This window comes from Vicugna pacos, chromosome 6 (genome assembly GCF_048564905.1).
Source record: "Vicugna pacos chromosome 6, VicPac4, whole genome shotgun sequence".
In the NCBI taxonomy this organism is placed as follows: domain Eukaryota; kingdom Metazoa; phylum Chordata; class Mammalia; order Artiodactyla; family Camelidae; genus Vicugna; species Vicugna pacos.
The window spans coordinates 95,542,766-95,557,251 of record NC_132992.1 but is presented as its reverse complement, the minus strand read 5'-3'; the positions used below and the strand labels follow the sequence as shown (position 1 = coordinate 95,557,251).

At 62.3% G+C, this 14,486-nt stretch overlaps 2 protein-coding genes and 3 gene segments (V, D, J or C); all 5 read left to right on the top strand.

Moving 5' to 3' along the window:
* LOC102531859 (Ig mu chain C region membrane-bound form-like) overlaps positions 1-5,654 on the top strand; it is a 115,383-nt gene extending 109,729 nt beyond the window's left edge. Inside the window, 6 exon segments of the C gene segment in view lie at positions 1,451-1,762; positions 1,841-2,173; positions 2,463-2,780; positions 2,914-3,252; positions 5,181-5,296; positions 5,377-5,654. Of these exon segments, the coding sequence occupies positions 1,451-1,762; positions 1,841-2,173; positions 2,463-2,780; positions 2,914-3,252; positions 5,181-5,296; positions 5,377-5,385 (1,427 nt within the window).
* LOC102541206 (immunoglobulin alpha-2 heavy chain-like) overlaps positions 1-14,486 on the top strand; it is a 206,450-nt gene that overhangs the window by 83,199 nt on the left and 108,765 nt on the right.
* Positions 1-14,486, top strand: part of LOC116279899 (immunoglobulin gamma-1 heavy chain-like) — a 165,011-nt gene that overhangs the window by 71,098 nt on the left and 79,427 nt on the right. The window lies entirely within an intron of this gene.
* The window catches only part of LOC102538064 (immunoglobulin gamma-1 heavy chain), a 235,425-nt gene that overhangs the window by 181,815 nt on the left and 39,124 nt on the right, over positions 1-14,486 (top strand). The window lies entirely within an intron of this gene.
* Positions 6,973-14,376, top strand: LOC102539581 (Ig mu chain C region secreted form-like). The segment is given in 3 exon segments: positions 6,973-7,618; positions 13,155-13,466; positions 14,282-14,376. Coding segments are annotated over 3 exon segments (453 nt in total).

The following is a 14,486-nucleotide window of genomic DNA, read 5'->3' as shown; positions in this document are numbered from 1 at the left end:
AGCTGAGATGGGCTAGCTGGGCTGAACTGGGTTGAGCTGGGCTCAGCTGGGCTGAGCTGAGTTGAGCTGGGTTAAGCTGAGCTGAGCTGGGCTGAGCTGGGCTGAGCTGAGCAGGGCTGAGCTGTGCTGGGCTGAACTGGGCTGAGCTGGCCTGAGCTGGGCTGAGCTGGGCTGAGCTGAGCTGGGCTGAGCTGAGCTGGGCTAAGTTGGGCTGAGCTGGGCTGAACTGGTTTGAGCTGAGCTGGGCTGAGCTGGGTTGATCTGGGCTGAGCTGGGCTGAGCTGAGATGGGCTAGCTGGGCTGAACTGGGCTGAGCTGGGTTGAGCTGGGCTCAGCTGGGCTCAGCTGGGCTCAGCTGGGCTGAGCCGAGCTGAGCTGGGTTGAGCTGAGCTGAGCTGGGCTGAGCTGGGCTGAACTGGGCTGGGCTCAGCTGGGCTGAGCCGAGCTGAGCTGGGTTGAGCTGAGCTGAGCTGGGCTGAGCTGGGCTGAGCTGAGCAGGGCTGAGCTGTGCTGGGCTGAACTGGGCTGAGCTGGGCTGAGCCGGGCTGAGCTGGGTTGAGCTGGGCTGAACTGAACTGCAGTGAGCTGGGTTGAGGTGAGCCAGGCTGAGCTGGGTTGAGCTGAGCTTGGCTGAGCTGTGCTGGGTTGAGCTGGGTTGAACTGGGCTAAGCTGAGCTCAGCTGGCCTGACCTGGTTAAGCTGGCTGAGCCGAGCTGGGCTGGGCTGCAATGAGCCGAGCTGGGTTGGGCTGGATTGAGCTGAGCTGGGATGAGCCGGACTGGGCTGAACTGGGCTGAGCCGGGCTGAGCTGGGTTGAGCTGGGCTGAACTGAACTGCAGTGAGCTGGGTTGAGGTGAGCCAGGCTGAGCTGGGTTGAGCTGAGCCGGGCTGAGCCAGGCTGAGTTGGTTTGAGCTGAGCTGAGCTGGGCTGAACTGGGCTGAGCTGAGCTCAGCTGGCCTGACCTGGTTAAGCTGGTTGAGCTGAGCTGGTTGAAGTGGGTTGAAGTGCGCTGAGCTGTGCTGAGCTGGGCTGAGTTAACCGTGGTGAATGAGATGGATCCAGTAGAAATGGGCTGGCTGAGTCAACTTGACCTAAACAATATGATGCGCTGCTTCGGGATGGTTAACCGTGGCTGAACCAGGTGGGTCTAGCTGGGCTGAGCTGGCCAGGCTACACCGTCCTGGCTGACACTGGGCTGACCTCAGTGACCTGGGCATGCTGAGGACAGGCCGAGCTGAGTCCGCGTCAGTCTCGCTGATGGCACACACACCTTTCCTCCAAGCCCAGGCACCCAGGGCCCGACTGCAGTGTGGCTGAGCCAGGGGCGGAAGGGCTGGGCTGGCGGGGCCGAGAGTGCTGGCATCCGCTGCATGGCCTCGGAGGGAAGGCAGGGCGTGCAAGGACGTCTCTCACCCCCTCCTCCTCTTCTGTTCCCTCGCGGGTCCTCAGAGAGCTCGTCTGCCCCGACACTCTTCCCCCTCGCCTCCTGTGAGAGCCCCGTGTCCGACGAGAGCCCAGTGGCCTTGGGCTGCCTAGCCCGGGACTTCCTGCCTGGCTCCATCACCTTCTCCTGGAGCTACCCGGACGGCATCGCGGTCAGTAGCCAGAGCATCAAGACCTTCCCGTCCGTCCTGCGGGAGGGCAAGTATGTGGCCACCTCCCAGGTGCTCCTGCCCTCCCAGAGCGCCCTCCAGGGGTCAGAGCTGATTTGCAAAGTCCAGCACTCCAAGGGGAACTCGGACGTGGTTGTGACCCCCCCAGGTGAGCCGGGCTCCTCCCAGGCTGGGTGGCAGGGGTGGGAGTAAGCCAGCCCACCTGACGCTCTGTCTTTCCCTGCAGTGATTTTAGATCTGCCCCCCAGCGTGACACTCTTCATGCCCCCCCGAGACGGCTTCTCTGGCACTTCCAAACGCACGTCCAAGCTCATCTGTCAGGCCACAGACTTCAGCCCCAGGGAGATCTCCGTGTCCTGGTTTCGTGAGGGCAAGCGGCTGGTGTCTGGCTTCATTACGGAAGATGTGGAAGCCTCAAAGTCCAATCCAGGGACCTTCAGTGTCATCAGCATGCTGACCATCACCGACGGCGACTGGTTCAGCCAGGCTGTGTACACCTGCCAGGTGGAGCACAGAGGGATGGTCATCGAGAAGAACGTGTCTTCCCAGTGCAACCCCAGTGAGTGGTCTGGCCCGAGCACAGCCCCGGGACAGGGGGGCCCACACACGCAGTCTGCAGACATCACCCCAGACCTGACCAGCAGCTCCCTGAGCCTTGGCTTCCCAGAGCGGCCAAGGGCAGGGAGGGGGCTGTGCAGGGCAGCTCGGGGAGTGTTTCAGACATGCCCAGTGTCCTCCCCCAGCAGGGCCCGGAGTTCACGAGGCACTCGGCAAAGTCAGCCCCTGCTCTTTGGGCAGCCCTGTACCTTGGCCTGATTTCATGCTAACCAACTGTCTCCTATCTCCAGGTCCTTCCCCCGGCATCGAGGTCTTCGCCATTCCCCCCTCCTTCTCCGACATCTTCCTCAACAAGTCAGCCAAGCTCACCTGCCTGGTCACAGGCCTGGTCACCTACGACAGCCTGAGAATTTCCTGGACCCGCCAGGGTGAAAAGGCTGTGGATTCCCAGATCATTGACTCCACGATCCTCCCCAACGGCACCTTCAGCGCCACGTGTGTGGCGTCAGTCTGCGTGGAGGACTGGGAGTCAGGAGACAGGTTCACGTGCACGGTGACCCACCTGGATCTGCCCTCACCCCTGAAGCGGAGCATCTTCAAGCCCACAGGTAGGCCCTGCACTGCCCCTCCCCCTGCCCCGGGACTCTCCCCAGGCTGCCTGGGCCTGCAGGCCCCCGTGCCCCATGTCGTCCGGGACGGCCCGCGGCCCGCCCCAGCTCACCGCCGTCTGTCCTCCCGCAGAAGTGCACAAGCACATGCCTTCCGTCTACGTGCTGCCGCCGGCCCGGGAGCAGCTGAGCCTGCGGGAGTCAGCCTCCATCACCTGCCTGGTGAAGGGCTTCTCCCCTCCGGACGTGTTTGTGCAGTGGCTGAAGAAGGGGGAGCAGGAGCCCCTGTCCCCTGACAACTACGTGACCAGTGCCCCAGTGCCCGAGCCCAACAGCCCGGGCTACTACTTTGTCCACAGCGTCCTGACGGTGAGCGAGAAGGACTGGAGTGCCGGGGCGACCTACACCTGCGTCGTGGGCCATGAGGCCCTGCCCCACTTGGTGACCGAGAGGACCGTGGACAAGTCCACCGGTAAACCCACCCTGTACAACGTGTCCCTGGTCATGTCCGACACGGCCAGCACCTGCTACTGACCGCCTGGCCGCCCACTTGGGCCCGGGCCAGAGGCCCTGGGTGGCCGTCGCTGTGTGTGTGCACGCGGGCAGACTAACCATGTCAATGATTGGGATGTTGCATTTTATAAAAATTAGAAATAAAAAAAGACCATTCAAAAGATGCTGGTTGTGAGTGAGCGATGCTCTCCCTGCTGGGGCCATGGCTGTGCTGCCCCCACCCCGCAGACCGCCCTCCACCACCCTCCCCCCCGCCTCTCACCCACAGCTCCGACCCACCTCTGGAAGCCCCTGCACCACTTGCCAGATGCCCACAGCAGGCCAAGCCCACACTTGCTGCTCCTCTGGCGGCTTCCATGGCAACAGAGGCACACCAGTGTGCCACACACACACACACACACACACACACACACACTCGTAAGCACACACACACCTGCACACGTGCAGGGACACGCAGGCATGTGGGCACACACACACCCAGAGACACACGGACATGCGCACTCACGCGGGTACACACGGTCCCAGGCACTCACACAGACACACATGCACATACATGCACACACGTGCACGTGCACGTGCCCGGACAAGACGTGGGCACACCGACAGTGACGCATGCACACGCGTGAGCACACGGGCACACGCACAGGGACACACAGGGATGCTGATGCCAGCGCTTGCACTCCCACAGTCACCTAGTGCCCGCTGGCGGTGTCCCTCTGCACCACGCTGGCTGTGGGGCTTCACACCCAAGCTCTGCCTGGCCTGCCTCCGCTTGGAGGTGTGTCCGTGGGCCGGCCCAGCTGGGACCCCTGCCGCAGCCACCATCCCCAGGCTCAGGGCGAAGAACTCGGAGGGTCACCCTGGGCCTGGCCAGCTGCAGCTGCTCAGGAACGCCCCAGCCCGTGTCCAGGAGGGGTGCCCCTCCCAGCCCAGGCTCTAGTTGAAGGTGGCAGTGCCCCCCACCCCCAGCCCCACCTGCGAACAGACGCAGTCAGGGCATGTCCTGACAGAGCAGGCAGAACCCAGCATCAGCCTGGGAGGCAGGGAGGCTGTCTCTGGAGGCACCTCCTTGGAGCGGGACACTCCCGTGTGAACCAGGTCTGCCCCTGCAGGCACCCAGCCCTGGAAATGTCGGGCCCTGAGATCCCCGGAGCAGGGAGTGAGGGGCATAGAGCCCAGCAGGCAGGAGGGGAGCAGGGGCCAGCGGGGTCTCCTCTTCCGACAAGGGCACCCCCCCCAGCTGCCTCCTAGGCCCTCCAGGAGCCAGAGCTCCAGATGCCCCCAAGGACCCATCAGTGTGCGGTCTGCAGACCCTACTGGACGTCCTCAGCCTGTTCATCCCAACATCACTCTCTCTGGGACCTTAGGTGTCTGTCTGATTCCTTGGTCCCAGAGCCATGGGTCCTGGTGGGGCCGACAGGCCAGCCAGGGCCCCTCCCGGCCTCTCACACGTGTTGTAGCTCCAAGACGGAGAGAGAGAAAGTGAGGGCCCTCGGGCACAGGTGTCCGCCTGCCCCAGGGCTGGTCCTCAGAGGCCAGGGGCCCCACCAAGCTGCAGGGGACAAGAGGACCCACTCCCTGCCTCTCAGCCCTCAGTGGCCCTGGTTGTGCCCCTACATCCTCCAGGAGAGTCTGGGGTGCTGGGGGCCATTCCGCTGGGGCTCCCGCCTCCGTGGCTGGCAGAGACCCTTCCTGACCAAGCCCGGGAGCTCCTGGCCCCACCGCACACATACCTTCCTCCTGCTTGTTTCTGCTGCCCCCACCCCCAGCCCTGCCGGGGGGGCAGCACAGCCAAGGGCCCGAGGGCGGGCTCGGGTGATGGGCAGCTAGGGTGGGCTTTGCTGGGGCTGCGGCCACACTGACCACTCTGCGCCATGTCTCCCACAGAGGGGGAGGTGAGCGCGGATGAGGAAGGCTTCGAGAACCTGAACACCATGGCCTCCACCTTCATCGTCCTCTTCCTCCTGAGCCTCTTCTACAGCACCACCGTCACCCTGTTCAAGGTAGACCAGCCTGGCCAGCGGGCGGGGGCCCCATGACCCTTGGCACCCCCCACCACTCACGCCATCCCTGTCGCCTGCAGGTGAAGTGACCCACCAAGCAAGGATGTGGGAGACCAGAGACGGACAAGACGGGTGCCGCCCGGGGGCCTGGGGTCCCCTGCCTGCGTGGCCCATCCGCATGTACTCAGACCTTCCCTGTGTCCCTCTCCAGCTTCAAGCGCTAAGAAACTGGCTTCTCCCAACACGGCCAAATGCCGTGGCCAAGCCGGGTGCCCGCAGCCGTAGGCCCAGCCCGGCCCTGCTTTGTGATGTCGCTCTTGTGGCCTTGAAATAAAGACGTCAGTTTTATCTTGTGAAACTGCTTCTTCCTGAAGGCTTTTCTTCCCCACACCTCACTTCGGTGTGTCACACATCCTGAGAGTTGGCCCTAATTCCAAAGGGCTCGTGGGCAAGGGCAAGAGCCTGCGGGGCTGTGCTGGGCCGGGCACAGCCCTGCTGGAGAGGATCCCCTGCCTGGGCTCCCAGCACGCCTAAGCTGGGGGCCGGGCTCAGGCCTCTGGGCTTCTGCGTGCCATCGGTGGGGCCCTGCCATAAGCACCGCGCAATGCGTTGTCACTCGGTCACCATCCGCAGCAAGCCCAGCCACAGGGAGTTCTGTCCAACCTTTGGGGCATGTACTGTGTGTGCCAGTGGGACTCAGGAGGTGCACTGGGCGTGGGTGCAGCCGCAGTGCACCCTGCAGAATCCCGGGGGGGCGGATAGTGACTAAGGTATAGAAGCGGGTTCAGAAGTTTCTAGTGAAACAGCCTGGAGAATGCATGGTGGGGAGGCTGGGGAAAGGGGAGGCAGTGCCAGGCCCAGGATGGTGGCAGGAGGTGGGGGAGCCGGGCCGCCCTCTGGCGATCAGTGCTCCCTCTGAGAACAGATCGGCGCCAGGTGAAGTAAGGACACCTGGGGGGCCTCGCTCAGGCTGTGGAGAAGTTCAGCTGTGGCAGCAAGGGTCAGGGTGGACACAGGTGGGAGGAGAGGAGAGAAGGCAGAACCTGGGGCCCAGAGGAGGGGCCCAGGTGAGGGCTGCTCTTGTGAGCCGGGCTCCTGGGGGCGGCAATTTCAGGGGACTGGAGAGTGGCTGGGAGACCCCAGGACTGACTCTCCTGGGGTGTCTGGGGCCTGAGCACCAGCCTGGCCCTGAAGAGGTGCCTGCCCAAGAGAGATTTGTAACTGGACATGGGTCCCAAATGGAACCCATTCCCTGGCTTTGGGCTCCCAGGGGGTGTCCAGACCCCGGCTTTGTTCCCATTAAACGGACCCCCTTACAGGCCCAACCTGGCAGGCTGGGGACATTCGACAAGGGGTCCCACAAAGTGCAAGACACCTCGGGCAGGGATGGGGGCTCCCACGCAGGCTGTGGGGTTGACTGTTCGGGGCCACACCTACACGAGTGTCCCAGCAGGGCTGGCAGTCATGACAGAACCACAGACCAGACTTAAACGTCATGAATTTATTCTCCCCCGGTCTGGAGGCTGGAAGGAAAGTCAAGGCGTCAGCTACGCTGGTTTCTTCTAGGGCCATGTTGGAGGGCCTGGTCAATGCTGCCTTCCTAGCTTCCGGGGGCTGCCAGCGCCTCGTTCCTGTTTAACTACTTGAACTCAACTCTCAGACTTAGCTTGTCAACTGCTCACTTATACTCCTTTTCCAAGGAAGACCTTTAAGAAATTGCATGGCGAGGTGCAGCTAGGCAATGCGTTCCTATCACTTTTAACGCGTCAGTCCTTCACGGTTGCTCATCGCGAGCCGCCCCCCAGGGTCCCCGAAGCGCTGTTTTCACAAGGACTGTGTTCAGAGGTCTTGGCTGGTCGATCTTCTCTTCGTGACGAAGAAACGCTCTGCTGTTCAGCTGCAGTTGCTTTCGCCTCCGTGTTTGTCAAGGCCGCTGCTCAGGTGTCCACCTGAGGACGGGCTTTGGGGGAAATGTGTGTGTCCGTCGTGAGCTGTTTCGGTCAGACGTGGGAGCTGGTGCATCGAGAGGACGCCCAGTGAGGTTCTGAATCAGAAGGGCAGGACACCCTAGAAGGACAGTCTGTTCTGGAAGGTCGACCCAGCGTCTGAGTTGAAGGCGCTCCGGTGGAGGGCCCCAGAGCGGGGGCCCCGGCCTCGCCACAGCCGGGGCTCTCCTGGGACCCCCCGGAGCGGGGAGCGGCAGGTGCAGTTTGTGCCGCCGGGCCCCTCGGCTGTCCGTGAATCAGTCTTCTTAATGGACCTGGAGGAATCCTTCCATGCCAGGGACCCCACGGAGCTTGCCAGGGGCCAGGCACCGAGACGGTAAGAGAGGCAGCCCCACTGCCAGATTTCCTGCTCGGGACAGCGCGTAGGCGGCGTTTCTGCTCCACTCGGGGGAGGGCGGTCTTCAACGCCCGCTCGGTGAGACAGAGACTCGGGTGAATCCCTCGAGGGGCCGCCATCCGGCTGGGCCACGTCTGACTTTCCCTAAAGAACAGGCCGAGGACAGCGTGGCGGGGGCTGCTCCACAGCCCCTTAACTACTGCCGGCGTGGCTCCCGCTGCTTCCACAGACCCAAGGCACCCCTTACCACGTCCTCGCTTAAATGGACGCAGTTTAAACGCAGCTTTGGGTTTAAGGTCTTTGCCGTGTGTGTGAAGGTGGCCCCTGCCTTCTGCAGAGTTTATGATAAAGAGCAGAATTGTGAGTGGCAACCTCAGGTACAATGCGTTTCCTGGTCATTTTTAATGAGGGATTTTCCTAGAGGGAATTTAGTCAAGTCGGGACTCACTTTAGACTCAGGAGGGAGGAACTCGCGCCAAGGGTAGGTGCGCAGGAAGGCGAAGGCAGCCGGGAGACAATCCCCGGGGCTCTCCTCTCCGCGAAGAAGCCATGCTGCCAGTTCCAGGGAGGGACCTTTCCTTCTGACAGTGGCCAGTGCAGCTCCTGAACAAGATGTGCTAAGGAGCTGAAAGCCTCCGGGCAGCATTTCATTCAGACAGCGGAAGGGGGGTAGCGACTGGTGCCGCTCAGGAGCCATGGCCGCTGGGCCTGGGCAGGGATGGAGGAGCTGGGGTACCCGGAGTGAGGGGGACTCCGAGGAGGAGAAGGAGGAAGGGCCACCAGGAAGGAGTTGACCCTGCACCGAGCCCAGCTGTGCAGGACTCCTGGATGAGATGGCCTTAGCTGAGCCAGGCGGGTCTGGCGGCCCCACCCTTTCTGGCCAGTACCATGAGCTATCAGGACAGAACCGGGCCGAGCCTGAGCTGAGATGAACTAAACTGGATTAAACTGGGCTTCCTGAGCCGGGCTGGATTAAGCCAGGCTGAGCCAAACTGAGCCGAGCTGAGTCGGGCTGATCCAGGCTGAGCTGGCTGAGCCAGGTTGAGCTGGGCTGAGCTGAGCTGAGTTGGGCTGAGCTGATCTGAGCTGGGCTGAGCTGGGCTGAGCAGGGCTGAGCTGAGCTGGGCTGAGCTGGGCTGAGCTGGGTTGAGCTGAGCTGAGCTGGGTTGAGCTGAGCTGGGCTGGGCTAAGCTGGGCTGAACTGGGTTGAGCTGAGCTGGGCTGAGCTGGGCTGAGCTGGGCTGAGCTGAGCTGGGCTAAGCTGGGCTGAGCTGAGTTGAGCTGGGCTCAGCTGGGCTGAGCTGGGCTGAGCTGAGATGGGCTAGCTGGGCTGAACTGGGTTGAGCTGGGCTCAGCTGGGCTGAGCTGAGCTGAGCTGGGTTAAGCTGAGCTGAGCTGGGCTGAGCTGGGCTGAGCTGAGCAGGGCTGAGCTGTGCTGGGCTGAACTGGGCTGAGCTGGGCTGAGCTGGGCTGAGCTGAGCTCGGCTGGGTTGAGCTGAGCTGAGCTGGGCTGAGCTGGGCTGAGCTGAGATGGGCTAGCTGGGCTGAACTGGGTTGAGCTGGGCTCAGCTGGGCTGAGCTGAGCTGAGCTGGGTTAAGCTGAGCTGAGCTGGGCTGAGCTGGGCTGAGCTGAGCAGGGCTGAGCTGTGCTGGGCTGAACTGGGCTGAGCTGGGCTGAGCTGGGCTGAGCTGAGCTCGGCTGGGTTGAGCTGAGCTGAGCTGGGCTGAGCTGGGCTGAACTGGGCTGAACTGGTCCGAGCTGAGCTTAGCTGGGCTGAGCTGGGCTGAGCTGGGCTCTACTGCGCTGAACTGGGCTGAGCTGGACTGAACTGGGCTGAGCCGGGCTGAGCCAGGCTGGGCTGAACTGGGCTAAGCAGGGCTGATTTGGTGAGCTGGGCTGAGGTGGGTTGAACTGGGCTGAACTGAACTGGAATGAGCCGGGTTGACCTGAGCTGGGTTGAGCTGAGCTGGGTTGAGCTGAGCTGGGTTCAGCTGAGCTGAGCTGAGCTGGGCTGAGCTGAGGTGAACTGGGCTGGGCTGAGCAGGGCTGAGCCATGCTGGGCTGAACTGGGTTGAGCTGAGCTGAGCTGGGCTGAGATGTGCTGAACTGGGCTGAACTGGGTTGAGCTGGGCTGAGCAGGGCTGAGCCATGCTGGGCTGAACTGGGTTGAGCTGAGCTTAGCTGGGCTGAGCTGAGCTGAGCTGGGCTGAACTGGGTTGAGTTGAACTGGGCTGAGTTGGCTGAGCCAGGGTGAGCTGGGCTGGGCTGAACTGCAGTGAGCTGGGCTGAGCTGAGCTGGGCTAAGCTGGGCTGAGCTGAGTTGAGCTGGGCTCAGCTGGGCTGAGCTGGGCTGAGCTGAGATGGGCTAGCTGGGCTGAACTGGGTTGAGCTGGGCTCAGCTGGGCTGAGCTGAGCTGAGCTGGGTTAAGCTGAGCTGAGCTGGGCTGAGCTGGGCTGAGCTGAGCAGGGCTGAGCTGTGCTGGGCTGAACTGGGCTGAGCTGGGCTGAACTGGGCTGGGCTGAGCAGGGCTGAGCCATGCTGGCTCAGCTGGGCTGAACTGGGCCGAGCTGAGCTTAGCTGGGCTCGGCTGGGTTGAGCTGAGCTGAGCTGGGCTGAGCTGGGCTGAGCTGAGCTGGGCTGAGCTGGGCTGGGCTGAGCTGAGCTGAGCTGGGCTGGGCTGAACTGAGCTGAGCTGAGCTGAGCTGAGCTGGGCTCAGCTGAATAGAGTTGGGATGAGCTGGGCTGAACTGGGCTGAGCTGAGCTGGGCTGAGCTCAGCTGGGCTGGGCTGAGCTGAGCTGAGTTGGGCTGAGCTGGGCTGAGCTGAGCAGGGCTGAGCTGTGCTGGGCTGAACTGGGCTGAGCTGGGCTGAGCTGGGCTGAGCTGAGCTCGGCTGGGTTGAGCTGAGCTGAGCTGGGCTGAGCTGGGCTGAGCTGAGCTGGGCTGAACTGGGCTGAACTGGTCCGAGCTGAGCTTAGCTGGGCTGAGCCGGGCTGAGCTGGGCTCTACTGCGCTGAACTGGGCTGAGCTGGACTGAACTGGGCTGAGCCGGGCTGAGCCAGGCTGGGCTGAACTGGGCTAAGCAGGGCTGATTTGGTGAGCTGGGCTGAGGTGGGTTGAACTGGGCTGAACTGAACTGGAATGAGCCGGGTTGACCTGAGCTGGGTTGAGCTGAGCTGGGTTGAGCTGAGCCAGGCTGAGCTTGGCTGAGCTGTGCTGGGTTGAGCTGGGCTGAACTGGGCCGAGCTGAGCTTAGCTGGGCTGAGCTGAGCTGGGCTAAGCTACGCTGAGCTGAGCTGAGCTGAGATGAGCTGGGCTGAGCTGGGCTGAACTTGGCTGGGCTGAGCAGGGCTGAGCCATGCTGGGCTGAACTGGGATGAGCTGGGCTGAACTGGGATGTACTGGGCTGAACTGGGCCGAGCTGAGCTTAGCTGGGCTGAGCTTGGCTGAGCTTGTCTGAGCTGGGCTGAGCTGGGCTGGCGGAGCTGGGCTGAGCTGAGCTGAACTGTGTTGTAGAACTGGGTTGAGCTGAGCTGGGCTGAGCTGGGCTTAGCTCGGCTGAGCCGAGCTGGGCTGGGCTGCAATGAGCCGTGCTGGGTTGGGCTGGATTGAGCTGAGCTGGGATGAGCCGGACTGGGCTGAACTGGGCTGAGCCGGGCTGAGCTGGGCTGAGCTGGGCTGAACTGGGCTGGGCTGAGCAGGGCTGAGCTATGCTGGGATGAACTGAGCCGAGCTGGGCTGAGCTGAGCTCGGCTGAGCTGGGCTGAACTTGGCTGGGCTGAGCAGGGCTGAGCCGTGCTGGGCTGAACTGGGCTGAACTGGGCCGAGCTGAGCTTAGCTGGGCTGAGCTGAGCTGGGCTAAGCTACGCTGAGCTGAGCTGAGCTGAGATGAGCTGGGCTGAGCTGGGCTGAACTTGGCTGGGCTGAGCAGGGCTGAGCCATGCTGGGCTGAACTGGGATGAGCTGGGCTGAACTGGGATGTACTGGGCTGAACTGGGCCGAACTGAGCTTAGCTGGGCTGAGCTTGGCTGAGCTTGTCTGAGCTGGGCTGAGCTGGGCTGAGCTGGGCTGAGCTGAAATGAGCTGAGCTGGGCTGAACTGGGCTGAGCTGAACTGAATTGGGATGAGCTGGGCTGAACTGGGTTGAGCTGAGCTGAGCTGAACTGTGTTGAGCTGAGCTGGGCTAAGCTGGGCTGAGCTGGGCTAAGCTGAACTGAGATGAGCTGAGCTGAGCTGAGCTGGGCTGAGCTGAGCTGAGTTGGGCTGAACTGGGTTGAGCTGAGCTGAGCTGAGCTGGGTTGAGCTGAGCTGAGCTGGGCTGAACTGGGTTGAGCTGGGCTGAGCTGGGCTGAGCTGGGCTGGGCTGAGCTGAGCTGTGCTGAGCTGAGCTGAACTGGGCTGGGCTGAGCAGGGCTGAGCCATGCTGGGCTGAACTGGGTTGAGCTGAGCTGAGCTGAGTTGGGCTGAGTTGGTCTGAACTGGGTTGAGCTGAGCTGAGCTGGGCTGAGATGTGCTGAACTGGGCTGAACTGGGTTGAGCTGGGCTGAGCAGGGCTGAGCCATGCTGGGCTGAACTGGGTTGAGCTGAGCTTAGCTGGGCTGAGCTGAGCTGAGCTGGGCTGAACTGGGTTGAGTTGAACTGGGCTGAGTTGGCTGAGCCAGGGTGAGCTGGGCTGGGCTGAACTGCAGTGAGCTGGGTTGAGCTGAGCTGGGTTGAGGTGAGCCAGGCTGAGCTGGGTTGAGCTGGGCTTAGCTCGGCTGAGCCGAGCTGGGCTGAACTTGGTTGAGCTGAACTGAGCTGAGCTTGGCTGAGCCGTGCTGGGTTGGGCTGGATTGAGCTGAGCTGGGATGAGCCGGACTGGGCTGAACTGGGCTGAGCCGGGCTGAGCTGGGTTGAGCTGGGCTGAACTGAACTGCAGTGAGCTGGGTTGAGGTGAGCCAGGCTGAGCTGGGTTGAGCTGAGCTGGGCTGAGCTGTGCTGGGTTGAGCTGGGCTGAACTGGGCTAAGCTGAGCTCAGCTGGCCTGACCTGGTTAAGCTGGTTGAGCTGAGCTGGTTGAAGTGGGTTGAAGTGCGCTGAGCTGTGCTGAGCTGGGCTGAGTTAACCGTGGTGAATGAGATGGATCCAGTAGAAATGGGCTGGCTGAGTCAACTTGACCTAAACAATATGATGCGCTGCTTCGGGATGGTTAACCGTGGCTGAACCAGGTGGGTCTAGCTGGGCTGAGCTGGCCAGGCTACACCGTCCTGGCTGACACTGGGCTGACCTCAGTGACCTGGGCATGCTGAGGACAGGCCGAGCTGAGTCCGCGTCAGTCTCGCTGATGGCACACACACCTTTCCTCCAAGCCCAGGCACCCAGGGCCCGACTGCAGTGTGGCTGAGCCAGGGGCGGAAGGGCTGGGCTGGCGGGGCCGAGAGTGCTGGCATCCGCTGCATGGCCTCGGAGGGAAGGCAGGGCGTGCAAGGACGTCTCTCACCCCCTCCTCCTCTTCTGTTCCCTCGCGGGTCCTCAGAGAGCTCGTCTGCCCCGACACTCTTCCCCCTCGCCTCCTGTGAGAGCCCCGTGTCCGACGAGAGCCCAGTGGCCTTGGGCTGCCTAGCCCGGGACTTCCTGCCTGGCTCCATCACCTTCTCCTGGAGCTACCCGGACGGCATCGCGGTCAGTAGCCAGAGCATCAAGACCTTCCCGTCCGTCCTGCGGGAGGGCAAGTATGTGGCCACCTCCCAGGTGCTCCTGCCCTCCCAGAGCGCCCTCCAGGGGTCAGAGCTGATTTGCAAAGTCCAGCACTCCAAGGGGAACTCGGACGTGGTTGTGACCCCCCCAGGTGAGCCGGGCTCCTCCCAGGCTGGGTGGCAGGGGTGGGGCCAAGCCACGCCCCTACCCCCCACAGATTCCCTCTCTTCCCATTTACCTGCAGCCCCTCTTGTTGTCCATAAATGCAACCGTTGTTCTAGGTCCTTGGCTCATCCCAGAAAGAGTTCAGAGACAAAACACAGTGGTTAAAAGAGTAAAGTGAGGATTTGTGAAAGGGTGGATTGTATGCTCTCAAGGGGAGAGCGGGCAGGCTCAGGGGAGCGGCTGCCCTGAGTTCCTTTGGCAAGTTAGCTACGCGGGGTGTAAAAATGAATGGGCGGAATATTCACTGGGGAGGGAAGGGTTTGGGGTCGTACTCCCTGCTCATCATCCCAACTCCCCCTTCCCAAAGGGAGGAGGGATTTTTGTCCCCACTTAGTCTGGAGCAGAAGTGTCACAGCGTCTGTGCTTGATGGCTACTTCTGATCGCAAGGCTGATTTTATTGAAATGAGGACATAGTGAGCAAAAGGTCACATTCAGACACTGGAGATTCCTGCCTTTCTCACCTTTCTTTGTTCTTCTCCAGGCCACTTGTCACCCCAAAAAGCATGATCCCTTATCAGCCCAGAGGTTCCTGCTTTTCCTTTGCTGCCCAGAGACCCATGCTGCCCACGTGATGTGTGCTTCCCTGCGTTTGGCCTGTGCCCCTCCTTTCCGCCCAGTTCCTGCCGTTTGGTCTGCATCCCCCTTCTCTGCTCACATCTAGCTGTCTGCCTGCTCTAACGCTCCCACCCAGGGGACAGCACATTCTGACCCTCAACTGCTCACTGCCCCTCTGATCTCAGCACCTAAGCAGACCATGACCGCTGTGTCGGCCCTCACATCGACCCCATCAGAGGACTGCCCCAAGGCCCGCACCGCGATGAGGAACCTAGGTTAGCGACCCCCATCCGAGCACACCCTCATCTGCCTGCCGACCCCTCAGCTACCTCCTTCAGGTAGCCCTTTGTGACTTCTCCAAAGAGTCTTCAGGAAAGTGGGGCACTGACC